Source organism: Drosophila biarmipes, chromosome 4 (genome assembly GCF_025231255.1).
Source record: "Drosophila biarmipes strain raj3 chromosome 4, RU_DBia_V1.1, whole genome shotgun sequence".
Taxonomy (NCBI): domain Eukaryota; kingdom Metazoa; phylum Arthropoda; class Insecta; order Diptera; family Drosophilidae; genus Drosophila; species Drosophila biarmipes.
Genome location: NC_066614.1, coordinates 26907 through 46924, shown reverse-complemented (window position 1 = coordinate 46924; position 20018 = coordinate 26907). Strand labels below are relative to the sequence as shown.

General features: G+C 34.1%; 3 protein-coding genes across 4 annotated transcripts in view; 2 read left to right on the top strand and 1 right to left on the bottom strand.

Annotated features, from left to right (window-relative positions):
• LOC108024894 (plexin-B) overlaps positions 1-9082 on the top strand; it is a 30602-nt gene extending 21520 nt beyond the window's left edge. The window contains exon 6 of the transcript XR_006367443.2: positions 8096-9082. The gene's annotated coding sequence lies outside the window, so the exon portion shown is untranslated. The remainder of the gene's footprint in view (positions 1-8095) is intronic.
• LOC108027958 (plexin-B-like) overlaps positions 1668-20018 on the top strand; it is a 19406-nt gene continuing 1055 nt past the window's right edge. The window contains exons 1-3 of one of the 2 annotated variants that reach the window (XM_050886897.1): positions 1668-3495; positions 17336-17922; positions 19835-20017. In XM_050886897.1, coding sequence (XP_050742854.1) covers positions 3417-3495; positions 17336-17922; positions 19835-20017 — 849 coding nt within the window. In that variant the 5' untranslated portion in view covers positions 1668-3416. Of the gene's footprint in view, positions 3496-14967; positions 16294-17335; positions 17923-19834; position 20018 lie in introns of those variants that run through there. The other variant, XM_044091280.2, reaches the window with a different exon arrangement.
• Positions 13245-20018, bottom strand: part of LOC108031487 (sodium/potassium-transporting ATPase subunit alpha) — an 18926-nt gene continuing 12152 nt past the window's right edge. Inside the window, exon 6 of the mRNA XM_050886885.1 lies at positions 13245-13429. Coding sequence (XP_050742842.1) covers positions 13309-13429 — 121 coding nt within the window. The 3' untranslated portion in view covers positions 13245-13308. The remainder of the gene's footprint in view (positions 13430-20018) is intronic.

The following is a 20018-nucleotide window of genomic DNA, read 5'->3' as shown; positions in this document are numbered from 1 at the left end:
GCGGGTGTCTCAAACCACACATTTTTTGAAAACACAAGTGTCTCAGGAAAACAGTCTCAAAAATAGAGCAAACAAAGATGATCTGTGTTTGAGCGGGACACATTGAAACAAATACAACTGTTAGAGTGTCAATCAATTCCAATTTTCAAAGAGTCCTAAGATAACTGATTTTAATCTGACATCTAAAAAAGGGGACACTTTGGAAGCTCTGATTTTCATTATTATTAAACACTAACAGAATTAATATTTATTGAATACTTACGTTTTAGAAAAAAAAAATCGCTTAAAATGATTAAATTTTTCATCACCTTTACCAACTCTGAGTTTTTTTTTGTCAAAGAAAATTAAAACATTAACATTTTTCACTTCTGCACTTATCCCAAAAACGAACAAATTTAAAGAGAACTCGTCTACAAAAAGTTGGCGAATAGTTAAAGATAAATAGTTGTTGCAAAAGCAAGCGACAGAAATTTATTGGTATATTTAGAGTGGTAAAACACATAAATTAATAATATGTTTCTTGCTCCACCCAACCACCTGTATTCTTTCTTATGAGAAACCGACGACCTTCATCAAAAAAAAAAATTAATAAGCCGAAAGGGAATGCGTGTATCCACCAAATAAATCTGAAATAAGATTTGTTAAAAACTATTTAAGCTGGTATTATTACATACTTTATGGAATACATTCTTAATGTTTTTTCAAATACTGGTACATAGCAAAGCAGGCATGCAATGATAATTTCAAGAACCAAGGCAAAGTTTAGTACATGATTGCCCATACATACCAAACTGCTGATTGCAGTTTGTGTGTCACTCGTGATCCAAAATACCAATGTGCTTGGTGCAGCAACTCATGTGTATATAACAAGACTTGCATAGCAGACAGTGATCGTGCTACTAGTGCAACAACTAAAGAAAACGAGTGCCCTTTACCAAGGATCGATATTATTAAACCGTTATCTGGACCTATTAAGGGTGGTACCCTTATTACAATTGAAGGCAGTAATTTGGGCATTCGCGGAGGAGATGTGCGTGGAAAAATATTTATTGGGTCTGTGCCTCGTGAACTAGTCAACTACCAAATTTCTGTAAAGATCGAATGCCGCACTGGAGCAGCGATGTATGAAATGTCAGCGCCTATAAAGGTTGCAAATGATGCAGGGTATACTGAATCTAGTGTACAATTTCATTTTAAGAATGTTTTGCTAACAGGATTATATCCCACGATTGGGCCCAGGTCGGGAGGAACACAATTGTCGTTAATAGGAAAGTTTTTGAACATTGGATCAACCATGCGAGCATATTTAGATGAGTACGAGTGTCATATAAACGTTACACAAGCTTCTTCAACTCAAGTTAGTAGTACTACATCAGAGGCTACCCAGCCAGAACCAATACGGTCTCTACACCTTCTTATTGACGGTGCCAACCGAACTTTAGAATGTCATATCTCACCCGCAACTATACCCAATAAAAATCTAACTCGAAGTAATTTCGGTTCATACCAATTTCGTACGTTACCAAGGCAGCCCTGTTTTATCTTTAACTATACCCAAGACCCGCGTATAATGCAGATTAAGCCTTTACGCAGTTTTGTAAGTGGTGGTCGCGTTCTGACCGTTCATGGAATGTATCTTAACTCAATTCAAAAGCCTGAACTTGAAGTTTTTTTTGATAATGAAAGAGTAAACAAAACATCTTGCGTAGTAATCAATTCAAATCAAATGGAATGCCCATCTCCTCCGGTAAATGATAAATTTCAAGCATTTAAAAGTTCTAACAGAGTGATGGATTCGGAATTTGACTTTAAAAATGAAAGTGCGCATCAGAACGAATATTCTAGACGAAAGCGAAAAGCAGACTTCGTAGACAACTTTCATATATACACAACAGGGGGAACTGCGCCTAGCTATTTCGTCAATAATAATATGGATGTTACAACTTTTGTAAAGGTCCATGAAACGCAACTGAATTTACAACTTAGTTTTGTAATGGACAATGTACAGCTTGTTCGAGATCTAAATAAATACTTTCATGATATCAGGAGCACTATTGTTTATTTAGCCGATCCAAAATATTTACCATTTCCAAATGACGGAATTAAACTATACAAGGGTGACAGCTTGGTTATTGAAGGCGAGCTACTAAATTTGGCAGCTGATGAATACGACGTTAATGTAACCATTGGTACTACTCAATGCAATATAACAAGCCTTACACTAACTCAACTTTTGTGCATTCCACCGGAACATCAACCACTCCCAACTGATGAAAATGGTGTGGATCAATCGACAGATTTACCTCTAGTTGTGGTTAAAGTAGGGCGAAATCTTCGTTTCGCCATAGGATATTTGAAATATGATTTAAATAAACCCTATGTTTTTTCACATGCCATGTTTGTCGTTATATTGACAGTTGCAGTGCTTGTCATCGTTTTGGTTGTCGTACTAATAATATTTAGAAGGAAATCGACCCAAGCAGAACGGGAATACAAACGAATTCAGATACAGATGATAACATTGGAAAGCAACGTTCGTTCTGAGTGTAAACAGGCATTTGCTGAGCTCCAAACGGACATGACCGATCTAACAGCAGATTTGGAGAGCACCGGTATACCAACGTTAGATCACGTCAATTACATTATGAAAGTTTTCTTTCTCGGTGTATCAGATCATCCTATTCTAAACTCCCGAAAATTTTGTGGAAGTAGCCCGCACACTAACTATGATGCAGCTATGATACAATTCGAGCAACTTATTGGAAACAAATATTTTTTACTATTGTTCATAGAAACTTTAGAAGCTCAACGGTCATCTTTCTCAATTCGCGATTGAGTTAACGTCGCCTCTTTACTTATGGTTGTTCTAATGAACAAAATGGAATATGCGACGGAAATTTTAAAGTCCCTTTTATTGCGATTAATTGACAAATCGCTCGCCAGCAAGCATCCTCAGCTAATGCTACGACGCACTGAGAGCGTAGTTGAAAAAATGTTAACAAACTACTTAGCAATTTGTATGTACGACTACCTAAAAGAATATGCTGGATCTAATTTATTTTTGCTGTTCAAGGCAATTAAGCATCAAATTGAAAAGGGTTTGGTGGACGCAATAACCCACGATGCTCGTTATTCACTTTCAGAGGAACGACTTCTCCACGAACAAGTTACCCATTCTGTTGTAATTTTGCACATTTTACAAGATGATCTTGATGAAAAAGTCCAATGTCGTGTAAACGATTTGGATACCATATCGCAAGTTAAATTAAAAATCTGTGCACGAAGTTGACTTAGAATGGAGGCATGGAAGAGGAGGTCATCTCACATTACAAGATGAAGACCTAACTACAAAAACAATAAATGGATGGAAACGCCTCAACACATTGGCCCATTATGGAGTAAAAGAATCGGCTGTGATGTCACTTATAGCACGGCAAAATGATAACTACCACATACCGTATGGCAAAAACCAAAATCAGGCACCTTACCATAATTGTAAGTTATAAACTCAAGTCAAACAAGAATGGAAATTACATTCGGCAAGCCGATGTTTGTTTTCCCTTTGCAGTTATAAGCAATTTTCAATGCTACTAACACCATGTTACATTTTTAAGGATTGTTTCTAGCTTCAGTGATGTTAAAAAAAAATGATTTCTTTACTTTTTTGACCGTTTCTTTGAAAGCTATATGTTAGAGTTTAATTGGAAATTCTTTAAAATATAATAAACTATTTTCCCAATAGTATAAGATAATATGTAAAAAACACCGGAGCTATAATTTGTTTTATATTATTTTAACAGCTATATGCTATATTCGTCCGATTTTGATAAAATTAAAATATCAAATTTATAACTAATTAAAAAATGTTATTTCCAAGCGTTGGAGGTTATTTGTCTAAAAAATAACCAAAGATATAATTTTTTCATATTATTTATTCACCAATTTTCCGATCGTTTGTATGGCAGCTATATGATATAGTCGTCCTATTTTGATAGAATTTAATTCAAAATTCAAAACATATTAAAAAATGTTATTTCCAAAAACACACCAAAGATATAATATTTTTAATTATTTACTTACCAATTTTCCGATCGTTCGTATGGCAGCTATATGATATAGTTGTCCGATTTTGATAAAATTAGTTTTGAAATTCAAACCAATTAAAAAATGTTATTTCCAAGCGTAAACTCCTATGTTAAAACAAACGAACAACAAAGATACAATTTTTTAAATTTTTTCCGATTATTCCCATGGCAGAACAAAGTATTTTAAATTATCTTTCTTTCGGTACTCTAAATTAAACTTTTTTGGACAAAATAACAAACTGGCAAATTAACGGTCTGATAACTGACAAACAAAAAATCAGTACTAAAGGACTTTAAGAAGACTCGCTCGGTTATAGGCGGTCCGTCATACAATTGCGGGTGTCTCAAACCACACATTTTTTGAAAACACAAGTGTCTCAGGAAAACAGTCTCAAAAATAGAGCAAACAAAGATGATCTGTGTTTGAGCGGGACACATTGAAACAAATACAACTGTTAGAGTGTCAATCAATTCCAATTTTCAAAGAGTCCTAAGATAACTGATTTTATTCTGACATCTAAAAAAGGGGACACTTTGGAAGCTCTGATTTTCATTATTATTAAACACTAACAGAATTAATATTTATTGAATACTTACGTTTTAGAAAAAAAAATCGCTTAAAATGATTAAATTCTTCATCACCTTTACCAACTCTGAGTTTTTTTTTGTCAAAGAAAATAAAAACATTAACATTTTTCACTTCTGCACTTATCCCAAAAACGAACAAATTTAAAGAGAACTCGTCTACAAAAAGTTGGCGAATAGTTAAAGATAAATAGTTGTTGCTTCGGGCGAATTGATTTTAGAAAAAGCAAGCGAAAGAAATTTATTGGTATATTTAGAGTGGTAAAACACATAAATTAATAATATGTTTCTTGCTCCACCCAACCACCTGTATTCTTTCTTATGAGAAACCGACGACCTTCATCAAAAAAAAAATTAATAAGCCGAAAGGGAATGCGTATATCCACCAAATAAAACTGAAATAACATTTGTTAAAAACTATTTAAGCTGGTATTATTACATATTACCATGGCAGCTCCCATAAGATATAGTTGTTCGATCCGACTTATATACTACCTGAAAAAATAAAATAAGATAATAAAAGAAAAAATAATTTTGTAAAAATTCCAGCCCGAAAGTTTTAAAACTGAGAGACTAGTTTGCATAGAAATAAACGGACAGACGGACATGGCTAGATCAACTCGCCTAATGATGCTGATCAAGAATATAACGTCTTTAAACTTTTCACATAAATCATTATACCCTCTGCAAGGGCTTAAAAACTAATTAATATAACTCTATTCTTTCGTTGCAGTTTATTTTATAAATAACTCTCAAAGCCATATTATAATTAATAATGACATCGAGTCAGGATTGCAGCAACCTCGACTTTACCATCTTATCAAACCCATTATACCTGATCATTATATGAACATTAAAAACTCTGCCTTATCTGGAGCTTCACCAGCAACTCAATCATCCCATTGCGTAAATAATTGTAATGAGAGGGTAAACAAAACTATACCAGAGGTCTACTTAACACGTCTCTTGGCCACAAAGGGAACTATACAAAAATTCGTTGATGATTTCTTTTCAATTATTTTAACCGTTAATGAGGAGTTACCGCCTGCAGTGAAATGGCTTTTTGATTTGCTAGATGAAGCAGCTCGACGTCATGACATTGCTGATACTGATATTGTACACGCTTGGAAATCAAATTGTTTGCCCCTTCGATTTTGTGTTAATTTTATAAAGAATCCTGATTTTATATTTGACGTAAATAAAACGTATTGTGTGGATTCCTGTTTGAGTGTCATTGCGCAAACTTTTATGGATGCATGCTCAACTGCGGAGCATAGGCTTGGAAAAGATTCTCCGTCGAATAAGTTGTTATTTGCAAAAGTGAGTAATCGTACCGTGTACCTTATATTTAACAGTCAATATTTTAATCCTTCTCTTAGACGGATTTGTTAAGATATGTTATGAGCACAGCGTTATATGTATATGGCTATGTCTTGTTTCGTGCATAAACAATTCATAAAATTTTTTTGACTATGGGATGGAAAGATAAGGAGTGGCAAAACTACTACTACTGGTAGAATTCAATGATTAAATGGAAAATAAGTGTTCGTATAAACTAAAAAAAAAGGAAAGAAGAGAGTATGCAGCAATTGAGTGCCTCCACCTTTATATCCCTGTCACTCAGCTAACAAATTTAAGGAACTAACTGAAGTTCTGATTTAAAACAATTTCATTCCGCCCATAGCTTGGCAAATTAACTTGAGTTGCATTTACTCTAATTTAGCCCATGTATTAGGCACTAGTATACTCTTTAAGTCAAGTTTTAATTGTCAAATTTTTAATCTAAGTCTAAGGACCTTCTTTTCAAATCCCTGACAAATCCCTAGTAGCTATCTGCCCGAAAAGTTTAGAGACCATGTAAAGGAACGTAAAAGCAAATCCCCACCAATTTTCCGATCGTTTCTATGACAGCTATATGATATCTTCCGACTGTGATAAAATTTTATTCGGCATTCAAAACTAATTAAAAATGTTATTTCTAAGCCTAGAAGGTTATATGTTTAAAAACACCGAAGATATAATTATTTTTATATAAGATATAGTTGTCCGATCCGTCGGCTTGTATATAAGGGTATAAAAAGGAAAGATAATATTAATTATATCAGAGCCAGAAAATAACCCATTTTTTCAGCTCTGCCTTATAATCTACGTGGAATAAAAAAATTACTGTTCGAAAAGTTTTATTTCGACGGATTTAAAGCATAGACACTTCAAATTCTTCATTGTTCCGATAAGTTTAAAACTTAGGCACATTGATATATAGTAATGGACAGACATGGGTAAACTTCCTCGGCATTGAAGCTGATCAAAATTATATATATTAAACTTCAGCGCGAGAATGGTGTAAATACTTTATGGAAGATATACAATATACATCGTTTGATTGGCGAGCTCTTTTATACAGATCGAGGCATACATAAAAAGTACGAGCTGCAAAGTTCTTGCCACTGTGAAAAATATCTTTAAAGACAACGTAGGAAGTGTCACAGATATCTCTTCCAACCAAAAACGTTTGGTTTACTGCATTAATGTACGTAAGAATCAGAACGGATTTTTGTTGAAAAAGATTTTTGTTACACCCTCGATATATAAGTATTTTTATTTTTGGTTGATCCGTCCGGTTTTTAAGCTGTAAAATGCAAACTTAAAGTGTAATCGTATAAACATGTTGGCCCTTAAAATCTTGCAATTGAAATCCTAATTCGATAGGGCTTGATATCAATATTTCCATATTTTAATAAAGAAAAAAAGTAAATTGTCAATTACCCTCTCTAGCGCCGGAAGTACTTTTTTCTGTGTTCAGTCAAAATTTTTTCCAGGCTTTGTTTACTGTGGTGTTTCAGATTTTCGCGGATAGTAAGCGTTAGAGTGGGCCTAACCCCTGCCTACATGCCAAATTCTAAATTTCTAGCTTTTTGGTAGTTTCCGAGATATAAGCGCTTATACGGACGGACATGATCAGATCGACTGGCAATATATATATATATTATGGGGTCGAACACGCTTTCATCTACCTGTTACATACTTTCCGACGAATCTAGTATACCCTTTTAAAAATCATAATATTACGATCTCACTATCGTAGCAGAATTGGAATTATGCGAATAGTGGTCTGCCAGTGCGCGGACGTCCGTCCACATTATATCAATATTTTAATTATTAAAATGAAATTCAATTATTACAATTTTTTAAATGTTTCTTTATGCAGAACATTCCAAACTATCAAGGCTTCCACAAATAAGCGACCAGGAAATGAGTACAGCAATGCAACAACTATCAGTAAGGCAGAATGATGAATTTGACACCATTTCTGCATTAAAAGAGTTATATATTTATATAACAAAATATAAGGATAAGGTAAGCGGGTTTTTATTATCAAGTATTTTATTTTTTGTCTAATGTATTGTCTTTATATGTGATCAAAGATTATGGAAGCACTTGAAAACGATATAAATTGCCGGAAGATGCAACTTTCTCGAAAATTAGAAAGTGTTGGTGTTACACTTGACGGTGACGGAACATCTAATTGCTGACACACGCGTGATTTTTAAGAATTGTCTGGACATTAACTTTCGTTTTTTTTTTAGCAAGAACAATATTAATAACTTGCAACTTGTCAAATCTTAAAAAAAATGTTAAAGATAAAAAATAGATCATATTTGTACAAGAAGCAGACTTTGTAATATAAGAACAAATATCTAATCGCTTTTATAACGAAGAGAAAATACACAACATTTTGACCAAATGCTAAAAATTATTTATTTCCGTAAATACCGTAATGGGAACACAATATGTGCAGCCCTAAATCTGAAAGTCCTGATAACATTTGCGATAGCTTAGTATAAGAATTATTAAAATTAGTATTAGTGTATTTTAAACACAAAAATTATATTTCTAGCTTACTTGTATATTTTTGACATGTGGACAATGTTATGTGGGTAATAGAACTCGTCTTATATCCCCGACAACCTTTTTTCAAAGGATATTTTAAAAATTTCAAAATTGGTGGAAAATATAATCAAAGGGGAAATCATACACGATCCAACCTCCCACTTACTATCTTTTTAAACTGACGCAACATGATCCAAAAAATCGGTAGCACTTAGCACTGAAACGCAAGAAATTATCTGAAAATTTCAAAGGATTATTTCTTTGTAAGAAGTCCGATAGTAATTAAAAATATAATTTTGGTAAAATGTATATAACAAATTAGAGTTTTTGCGAAAGTGTTGTGCATTTTGCCTTCGTACTAGTAACGTTTGTAAACTTTTTCAGCGAGAATAGAACTGATTAATGTATCTTTATCTTAATTAATTCTTTATGCAAATTAAGATCCTAAATGTTCACAAAATATATGTATTTATATTGTATATAATAAGCTCTTAAAAATATAAAAGAAGTGGAACGATAAACCTCTTTTTAGAATAACTCTGACAAAGATAATATTTATCTTTTGAACATGATATTCTTTTAAGTCAATTAAAATTTATTTTAATGGGAAAAATTTTGGTATAGCGAAAAAAGATTAAAATAAATACTTTAAAACAAAGTTTTTTATACTTTGCAACTTGTACATAAACTGAGGTCTCATATACTCTGTTTAAAATCTTAAAAGTTGACCAATTTTTCGGGTAAGTTTTTAAACGTTCTTTATACCCTTACAGAGGGTATAATGATTTCAGTCAGAAGTTTGCAATGCAATGAAGGAGACGTTTCCGACCCCATAAAGTATATATATTCTTGATCAGCGTCACTGGACGAGTCGATCTAGCCATGCCCGTCTGTTAGTATGTCCGTATAAACGCCGAGATTTCGAAAACTATAGAGTTGATGTGTTTCAGCAGGTTGCCACGCCCACTTAAACGGCCACAATTCGCGCAAAGATTTAGCGCCTACAGTTTTAATGCTAGAAACAAATATGAAGTGTATAATATATTAGCCTTTCAAATCGGAAGATTCTAACATATAGCAGTCAAAGGATTGGCCAGAGAAATAATGAAATAGAAACAATCCTTAAAAATGTAAAATGGTGTTACTAATGTTTATAGTTTCTACAACTGCAAGGGTATGTAAACTTCGTCTTGCAGAAGTTTACTTATTTTCTTGTTTCAAAATATGAAAGCTTTTGAACTACGAGGTATGTTCAAAAAGTAAGGTGACTTTGTATTTTCAAGAGAAACTATTAATTTATTTACCAATATTAATGACGCCCCCTTCAAAGTAATCTCCCTCAGATACAATACACTTATGCCAACGGTTTTCCAATCCTTAAAGCACTTCCCATAAGCACTTTTCGGTATAGCCTTGAGCTCTTCCAGCGAAGCAGTCTTTATCTCTTCAATCGTTGCAAATCTCCGTCCTTTCACAGGTCTCTTTAGTTTTGGGAACAAGAAAAAGTCACATGGGGCCAAATCCGGTGAATATGCTGGCTGAGGCATTATTGTGGTGTTGTTTTTGGCCAAAAAATCTCTCACAAGCAAAGATGAGTGAGCAGGGGCATTATCGTGATGCAAAAGCCATGAATTGTTTTTCCACAATTCTGGACGTTTCTTTCGTATTGTTTCTCGCAAACGGCGCATAACTTCCAGATAATACTGTTTATTGACCGTACGACCATATGGTAAGAACTCCTGATGCACCACGCCATGGTAATCGAAGAATACAGTGATCAAAACTTTGACATTTGATCGAACTTGGCGTGCTTTTTTCGGTCTTGGCTCACCTGGGCTCTTCCATTGTGACGATTGGGCTTTGGTTTCGATATTATAACCATATACCCATGATTCGTCACCAGTTATGATCCTTTTGAGTAAATCTGGGTCGTCGTTGACGTCATCCAACAGCTCTTGAGCGATGCTCATGCGACGGTTCCTTTGGTCAAAATTCAGCAATTTTGGAACAAACTTCGCTGACACACGACTCATGCCCAAAACATTTGAAAAAATGTCATGGCACGAGCCAAGCGATATACCGACATCTTCAGCAACTTCTCTGAGCACGCAAAACAACTTGTTACCTTTACGCCTCTCACAACTAAACAAAAAAGGGGATTCAATTGAAACTTGGTACAGATGTTAGGGAAGAGTGTACCAACATAACAAAACAAAAAAATCGATAATCGAAAATATGTTGCCCGCGAAATTTGAAAAGTCACCTTACTTTTTGAACACACCTTGTACAATGCTCCCACGGAAACGACTACAAGAGTATCGAAATTTCAGCTTGCCGAAGGATAACTTCTTGTTCAATTTAAAATCGATCTTAGTTGCTCAAGAACAAAATACAGATTACTCATTGTGTTTTCATCATTAGATTGCCACCACCATTACAGTGACATATTTTGTTTATAAATAAATATTTTAAGACCTTACCTTAAGTTTTACCCTCAAAAAAAAATGTTCTGTGCAGCGGCAAAGTTCGTTTTGTTAAAAGCCTCTTGTCAAAGTTGGAAGAAACGGTAAGAAAAAAAAGCTTTAAGGTCTGCGCACACTGGGGCGGTGCGGTGCAGCGTGCCAACTAACTGTTCTTACAGCGTAGACGACGCAGGGCGTTACCACGTGAATGCTCGAAGAAGCATTCAAGCGGCGTTTGCTGCGCCGATGTGTAGAACTGTCACAGTAGAATGGAATTGACAATTAGTGTTGCCGATTCTAATAAAGCAAAATAATTAAATTGAATACTTAGAAAAAATAAATCAAAGAAGTCTGTTATGAAATCGAATGTATCGATTACAGTATATTCGCTCCGACGACTTCGCTTCAGTATGCGTTCCCCAAGCGGCGTCGCATCACATCGCCCCACTGAGGTGATGCGACGCGAAGCGACATGAGGAAGGCACATTAAATTGAAATCGTCAGGTCAAAAAATGCAAGCAAACGCAGGTCATTTGGTCTCATTTGGTACTATTTATCAAAATTGTTCAGCTAAACACAGGCATATTGATTTGCAGCGTGCCGAATGCTAAAAATTCAGAAAATATTAATATTTAGTAGTTTATAAATAGAGTTGGACAGACAGTTTTTAATGTTTTGAATTGGTAAATGTCGCCGTTGTTGTTGATGAATAACTTTAAAATGTTACTCCTTACAACAATGTATTGTTGAGGCATTTCAAGGGCTATGCACTTAAAAGTTTAACCGAAAAGGCGTTAAAACGGTTTTTGAGAAATAAAAAAAATAAAATTAAAAAAAATTATTCCTTTAATTTTTAAACGGTGGTACTTAGACCAAACATGTTAGGAAAGTGCATGTCTAAGATCACTCGAAATTGAGAATATGTAAGATAAGAAGAGAAGTCAACGGTTTTTTTTTTTTAATTATTCTGGACAATGTGCATTGCCTTTCTTAAATATTATTCCGGGTACTCTGAATTTTTTGCCAGTGCTTTCTTAAATTGTACAGCTAAACACAAGCATATTGAATATTTGTTTATGTATTTGTTTAGTCGACGTATAATACATTTTCCTCACACAAGTTAATATTAGAACTTTACCTCGTTCAGCGGTGTTTTTGTTTGATATTAGAAGTTTTTATGTTTAAAATCATATATGATTGATTTGATTCTACTTTCATAAATAAAAAGTATTCAAGTTTCTTATATGGATCATACACCCTAAGCCGTACGGATACGCAAAAATAAGTTTAATGGTCATGCAGTGTTATAGGTTCTAAAATATAGCCACTTATGTTGAAAAAACAATTTAAAAGGGGACTTTTACAACAATGAGTTGCATGTGAAACGTGAGGAAATGTCGATGGGCATTTTGCAAAATATCGGAACAAAACAACTTTTGGTCAAAGTCATAAACGATAGTATTTTGACAAATCATGTAAGGAAACCGAACAAAGTATTTTAAATTATCTTTCTTTCGGTACTCTAAATTAAACTTTTTTGGACAAAATAACAAACTGGCAAATTAACGGTCTGATAACTGACAAACAAAATATGATGTTCATTTTGAAAAGTCTTCCAACATCTTGTACCTTTTTACAACAATTTTTTGGGCTAAATTACAATTAAAATTACCAATAAAATAATATAAAAAACAAGGGAAAATCAGTACCAAATGACTTTAAGAAGACTCGCTCGGTTATAGGCGGTCCGCCATACAATTGCGGGTGTCTCAAACCACACATTTTTTGAAAACACAAGTGTCTCAGGAAAACAGTCTCAAAAATAGAGCAAACAAAGATGATCTGTGTTTGAGCGGGACACATTGAAACAAATACAACTGTTAGAGTGTCAATCAATTCCAATTTTCAAAGAGTCCTAAGATAACTGATTTTATTCTGACATCTAAAAAAGGGGACACTTTGGAAGCTCTGATTTTCATTATTATTAAACACTAACAGAATTAATATTTATTGAATACTTACGTTTTAGAAAAAAAAAATCGCTTAAAATGATTAAATTTTTCATCACCTTTACCAACTCTGAGTTTTTTTTGTCAAAGAAAATTAAAACATTAACATTTTTCACTTCTGCACTTATCCCAAAAACGAACAAATTTAAAGAGAACTCGTCTACAAAAAGTTGGCGAATAGTTAAAGATAAATAGTTGTTGCTTCGGGTGAATTGATTTTAGAAAAAGCAAGCGACAGAAATTTATTGGTATATTTAGAGTGGTAAAACACATAAATTAATAATATGTTTCTTGCTCCACCCAACCACCTGGATTCTTTCTTATGAGAAACCGACGACCTTCATCAAAAAAAAAAATTAATAAGCCGAAAGGGAATGCGTATATCCACCAAATAAATCTGAAATAACATTTGTTAAAAACTATTTAAGCTGGTATTATTACATACTTTATGGAATACATTCTTAATGTTTTTTCAAATACTGGTACATAGCAAAGCAGGCATGCAATGATAATTTCAAGAACCAAGGCAAAGTTTAATACATGATTGCCCATACATACCAAACTGCTGATTGCAGTTTGTGTGTCACTCGTGATCCAAAATACCAATGTGCTTGGTGCAGCAACTCATGTGTATATAACAAGACTTGCATAGCAGACAGTGATCGTGCTACTAGTGCAACAACTAAAGAAAACGAGTGCCCTTTACCAAGGATCGATATTATTAAACCGTTATCTGGACCTATTGAGGGTGGTACCCTTATTACAATTGAAGGCAGTAATTTGGGCATTCGCGAAGGAGATGTGCGTGGAAAAATATTTATTGGGTCTGTGCCTTGTGAACTAGTCAACTACCAAATTTCTGTAAAGATCGAATGCCGCACTGGAGCAGTGATGTATGAAGTGTCAGCGCCTATAAAGGTTGCAAATGATGCAGGGTATACTGAATCTAGTGTACAATTTCATTTTAAGAATGTTTTGCTAACAGGATTATATCCCACGATTGGGCCCAGGTCGGGAGGAACACAATTGTCGTTAATAGGAAAGTTTTTGAACATTGGATCAACCATGCGAGCATATTTAGATGAGTACGAGTGTCATATAAACGTTACACAAGCTTCTTCAACTCAAGTTAGTAGTACTACATCATAGGCGACCCAGCCAGAACCAATACGGTCTCTACACCTTCTTATTGACGGTGCCAACCGAACTTTAGAATGTCATAGCTCACCCGCAACTATACCCAATAAAAATCTAACTCGAAGTAATTTCGGTTCATACCAATTTCGTACGTTAGCAAGGCAGCCCTGTTTTATCTTTAACTATACCCAAGACCCGCGTATAATGCAGATTAAGCCTTTACGCAGTTTTGTAAGTGGTGGTCGCGTTCTGACCGTTCATGGAATGTATCTTAACTCAATTCAAAAGCCTGAACTTGAAGTTTTTTTTGATAATGAAAGAGTAAACAAAACATCTTGCGTAGTAATCAATTCAAATCAAATGGAATGCCCATCTCCTCCGGTAAATGATAAATTTCAAGCATTTAAAAGTTCTAACAGAGTGATGGATTCGGAATTTGACTTTAAAAATGAAAGTGCGCATCAGAACGAATATTCTAGACGAAAGCGAAAAGCAGACTTCGTAGACAACTTTCATATATACACAACAGGGGGAACTGCGCCTAGCTATTTCGTCAATAATAATATGGATGTTACAACTTTTGTAAAGGTCCATGAAACGCAACTGAATTTACAACTTAGTTTTGTAATGGACAATGTACAGCTTGTTCGAGATCTAAATAAATACTTTCATGATATCAGGAGCACTATTGTTTATTTAGCCGATCCAAAATATTTACCATTTCCAAATGACGGAATTAAACTATACAAGGGTGACAGCTTGGTTATTGAAGGCGAGCTACTAATACGACGTTGAATACGACGTTAATGTAACCATTGGTACTACTCAATGCAATATAACAAGCCTTACACTAACTCAACTTTTGTGCATTCCACCGGAACATCAACCACTCCCAACTGATGAAAATGGTGTGGATCAATCGACAGATTTACCTCTAGTTGTGGTTAAAGTAGGGCGAAATCTTCGTTTCGCCATAGGATATTTGAAATATGATTTAAATAAACCCTATGTTTTTTCACATGCCATGTTTGTCGTTATATTGACAGTTGCAGTGCTTGTCATCGTTTTGGTTGTCGTACTAATAATATTTAGAAGGAAATCGACCCAAGCAGAACGGGAATACAAACGAATTCAGATACAGATGATAACATTGGAAAGCAACGTTCGTTCTGAGTGTAAACAGGCATTTGCTGAGCTCCAAACGGACATGACCGATCTAACAGCAGATTTGGAGAGCACCGGTATACCAACGTTAGATCACGTCAATTACATTATGAAAGTTTTCTTTCTCGGTGTATCAGATCATCCTATTCTAAACTCCCGAAAATTTTGTGGAAGTAGCCCGCACACTAACTATGATGCAGCTATGATACAATTCGAGCAACTTATTGGAAACAAATATTTTTTACTATTGTTCATAGAAACTTTAGAAGCTCAACGGTCATCTTTCTCAATTCGCGATCGAGTTAACGTCGCCTCTTTACTTATGGTTGTTCTAATGAACAAAATGGAATATGCGACGGAAATTTTAAAGTCCCTTTTATTGCGATTAATTGACAAATCGCTCGCCAGCAAGCATCCTCAGCTAATGCTACGACGCACTGAGAGCGTAGTTGAAAAAATGTTAACAAACTACTTAGCAATTTGTATGTACGACTACCTAAAAGAATATGCTGGATCTAATTTATTTTTGCTGTTCAAGGCAATTAAGCATCAAATTGAAAAGGGTTTGGTGGACGCAATAACCCACGATGCTCGTTATTCACTTTCAGAGGAACGACTTCTCCACGAACAAGTTACCCATTCTGTTGTAATTTTGCACATTTTACAAGATGATCTTGATGAAAAAGTCCAATGTCGTGTAAACGATTTGGATACCATATCGCAAGTTAAATTAAAAATCTGTGCACGAAGTTGACTTAGAATGGAGGCATGGAAGAGGAGGTCATCTCACATTACAAGATGAAGACCTAACTACAAAAACAATAAATGGATGGAAACGCCTCAACACATTGGCCCATTATGGAGTAAAAGAATCGGCTGTGATGTCACTTATAGCACGGCAAAATGATAACTACCACATACCGTATGGCAAAAACCAAAATCAGGCACCTTACCATAATTGTAAGTTATAAATTCAAGTCAAACAAGAATGGAAATTACCTTCGGCAAGCCGATGTTTGTTTTTCCTTTGCAGTTATAAGCAATTTTCAATGCTACTAACACCATGTTACATTTTTAAGGATTGTTTCTAGCTTCAGTGATGTTAAAAAAAAAATATTTCTTTACTTTTTTGACCGTTTCTTTGAAAGCTATATGTTAGAGTTTAATTGGAAATTCTTTAAAATATAATAAACTATTTTCCCAATAGTATAAGATAATATGTAAAAAACACCGGAGCTATAATTTGTTTTATATTATTTTAACAGCTATATGCTATATTCGTCCGATTTTGATAAAATTAAAATATCAAATTTATAACTAATTAAAAAATGTTATTTCCAAGCGTTGGAGGTTATTTGTCTAAAAAATAACCAAAGATATAATTTTTTCATATTATTTATTCACCAATTTTCCGATCGTTTGTATGGCAGCTATATGATATAGTCGTCCGATTTTGATAGAATTTAATTCAAAATTCAAAACATATTAAAAAATGTTATTTCCAAAAACACACCAAAGATATAATATTTTTAATTATTTACTTACCAATTTTCCGATCGTTCGTATGGCAGCTATATGATATAGTTGTCCGATTTTGATAAAATTAGTTTTGAAATTCAAACCAATTAAAAAATGTTATTTCCAAGCGTAAACTCCTATGTTAAAACAAACGAACAACAAAGAGACAATTTTTTAAAATTTTTTCCGATTATTCCCATGGCAGCTCCCATAAGATATAGTTGTCCGATCGGACTTATATACTACCTGAAAAAATAAAATAAGATAATAAAAGAAAAAATAATTTTGTAAAAATTCCAGCCCGAAAGTTTTAAAACTGAGAGACTAGTTTGCATAGAAATAAACGGACAGCCGGACATGGCTAGATCAACTCGCCTAATGATGCTGATCAAGAATATAACGTCTTTAAACTTTTCACATAAATCATTATACCCTCTGCAAGGGCTTAAAAACTAATTAATATAACTCTATTCTTTCGTTGCAGTTTATTTTATAAATAACTCTCAAAGCCATATTATAATTAATAATGACATCGAGTCAGGATTGCAGCAACCTCGACTTTACCATCTTATCAAACCCATTATACCTGATCATTATATGAACATTAAAAACTCTGCCTTATCTGGAGCTTCACCAGCAACTCAATCATCCCATTGCGTAAATAATTGTAATGAGAGGGTAAACAAAACTATACCAGAGGTCTACTTAACACGTCTCTTGGCCACAAAGGGAACTATACAAAAATTCGTTGATGATTTCTTTTCAATTATTTTAACCGTTAATGAGGAGTTACCGCCTGCAGTGAAATGGCTTTTTGATTTGCTAGATGAAGCAGCTCGACGTCATGACATTGCTGATACTGATATTGTACACGCTTGGAAATCAAATTGTTTGCCCCTTCGATTTTGGGTTAATTTTATAAAGAATCCTGATTTTATATTTGACGTAAATAAAACGTATTGTGTGGATTCCTGTTTGAGTGTCATTGCGCAAACTTTTATGGATGCATGCTCAACTGCGGAGCATAGGCTTGGAAAAGATTCTCCGTCGAATAAGTTGTTATTTGCAAAAGTGAGTAATCGTACCGTGTACCTTATATTTAACAGTCAATATTTTAATCCTTCTCTTAGACGGATTTGTTAAGATATGTTATGAGCACAGCGTTATATGTATATGGCTATGTCTTGTTTCGTGCATAAACAATTCATAAAATTTTTTTGACTATGGGATGGAAAGATAAGGAGTGGCAAAACTACTACTACTGGTAGAATTCAATGATTAAATGGAAAATAAGTGTTCGTATAAACTAAAAAAAAAGGAAAGAAGAGAGTATGCAGCAATTGAGTGCCTCCACCTTTATATCCCTGTCACTCAGCTAACAAATTTAAGGAACTAACTGAAGTTCTGATTTAAAACAATTTCATTCCGCCCATAGCTTGGCAAATTAACTTGAGTTGCATTTACTCTAATTTAGCCCATGTATTAGGCACTAGTATACTCTTTAAGTCAAGTTTTAATTGTCAAATTTTTAATCTAAGTCTAAGGACCTTCTTTTCAAATCCCTGACAAATCCCTAGTAGCTATCTGCCCGAAAAGTTTAGAGACCATGTAAAGGAACGTAAAAGCAAATTCCCACCAATTTTCCGAACGTTTCTATGACAGCTATATGATATAGTCTTCCGACTGTGATAAAATTTTATTCGGCATTCAAAACTAATTAAAAATGTTATTTCTAAGCCTAGAAGGTTATATGTTTAAAAACACCGAAGATATAATTATTTTTATATAAGATATAGTTGTCCGATCCGTCGGCTTGTATATAAGGGTATAAAAAGGAAAGATAATATTAATTATATCAGAGCCAGAAAATAACCCATTTTTTCAGCTCTGCCTTATAATCTACGTGGAATAAAAAAATTACTGTTCGAAAAGTTTTATTTCGACGGATTTAAAGCATAGACACTTCAAATTCTTCATTGTTCCGATAAGTTTAAAACTTAGGCACATTGATATATAGTAATGGACAGACATGGGTAAACTTCCTCGGCATTGAAGCTGATCAAAATTATATATATTAAACTTCAGCGCGAGAATGGTGTAAATACTTTATGGAAGATATACAATATACATCGTTTGATTGGCGAGCTCTTTTATACAGATCGAGGCATACATAAAAAGTACGAGCTGCAAAGTTCTTGCCACTGTGAAAAATATCTTTAAAGACAACGTAGGAAGTGTCACAGATATCTCTTCCAACCAAAAACGTTTGGTTTACTGCATTAATGTACGTAAGAATCAGAACGGATTTTTGTTGAAAAAGATTTTTGTTACACCCTCGATATATAAGTATTTTTATTTTTGGTTGATCCGTCCGGTTTTTAAGCTGTAAAATGCAAACTTAAAGTGTAATCGTATAAACATGTTGGCCCTTAAAATCTTGCAATTGAAATCCTAATTCGATAGGGCTTGATATCAATATTTCCATATTTTAATAAAGAAAAAAAGTAAATTGTCAATTACCCTCTCTAGCGCCGGAAGTACTTTTTTCTGTGTTCAGTCAAAATTTTTTTCAGGCTTTGTTTACTGTGGTGTTTCAGATTTTCGCGGATAGTAAGCGTTAGAGTGGGCCTAACCCCTGCCTACATGCCAAATTCTAAATTTCTAGCTTTTTGGTAGTTTCCGAGATATAAGCGCTTATACGGACGGACATGATCAGATCGACTGGCAAGTGATCCTGATCAATATATATATATATTATGGTGTCGAACACGCTTTCATCTACCTGTTACATACTTTCCGACGAATCTAGTATACCCTTTTAAAAATCTTAATATTACGATCGCACTATCGTAGCAGAATTGGAATTATGCGAATAGTGGTCTGCCAGTGCGCGGACGTCCGTCCACATTATATCAATATTTTAATTTTTAATTATTAAAATTAAATTCAATTATTACAATTTTTTAAATGTTTCTTTATGCAGGACATTCCAAACTATATAATTATGGTTAAGGAATATTACCGGGATGTCTCAAGGCTTCCACAAATAAGCGACCAGGAAATGAGTACAGCAATGCAACAACTATCAGTAAGGCAGAATGATGAATTTGACACCATTTCTGCATTAAAAGAGTTATATATTTATATAACAAAATATAAGGATAAGG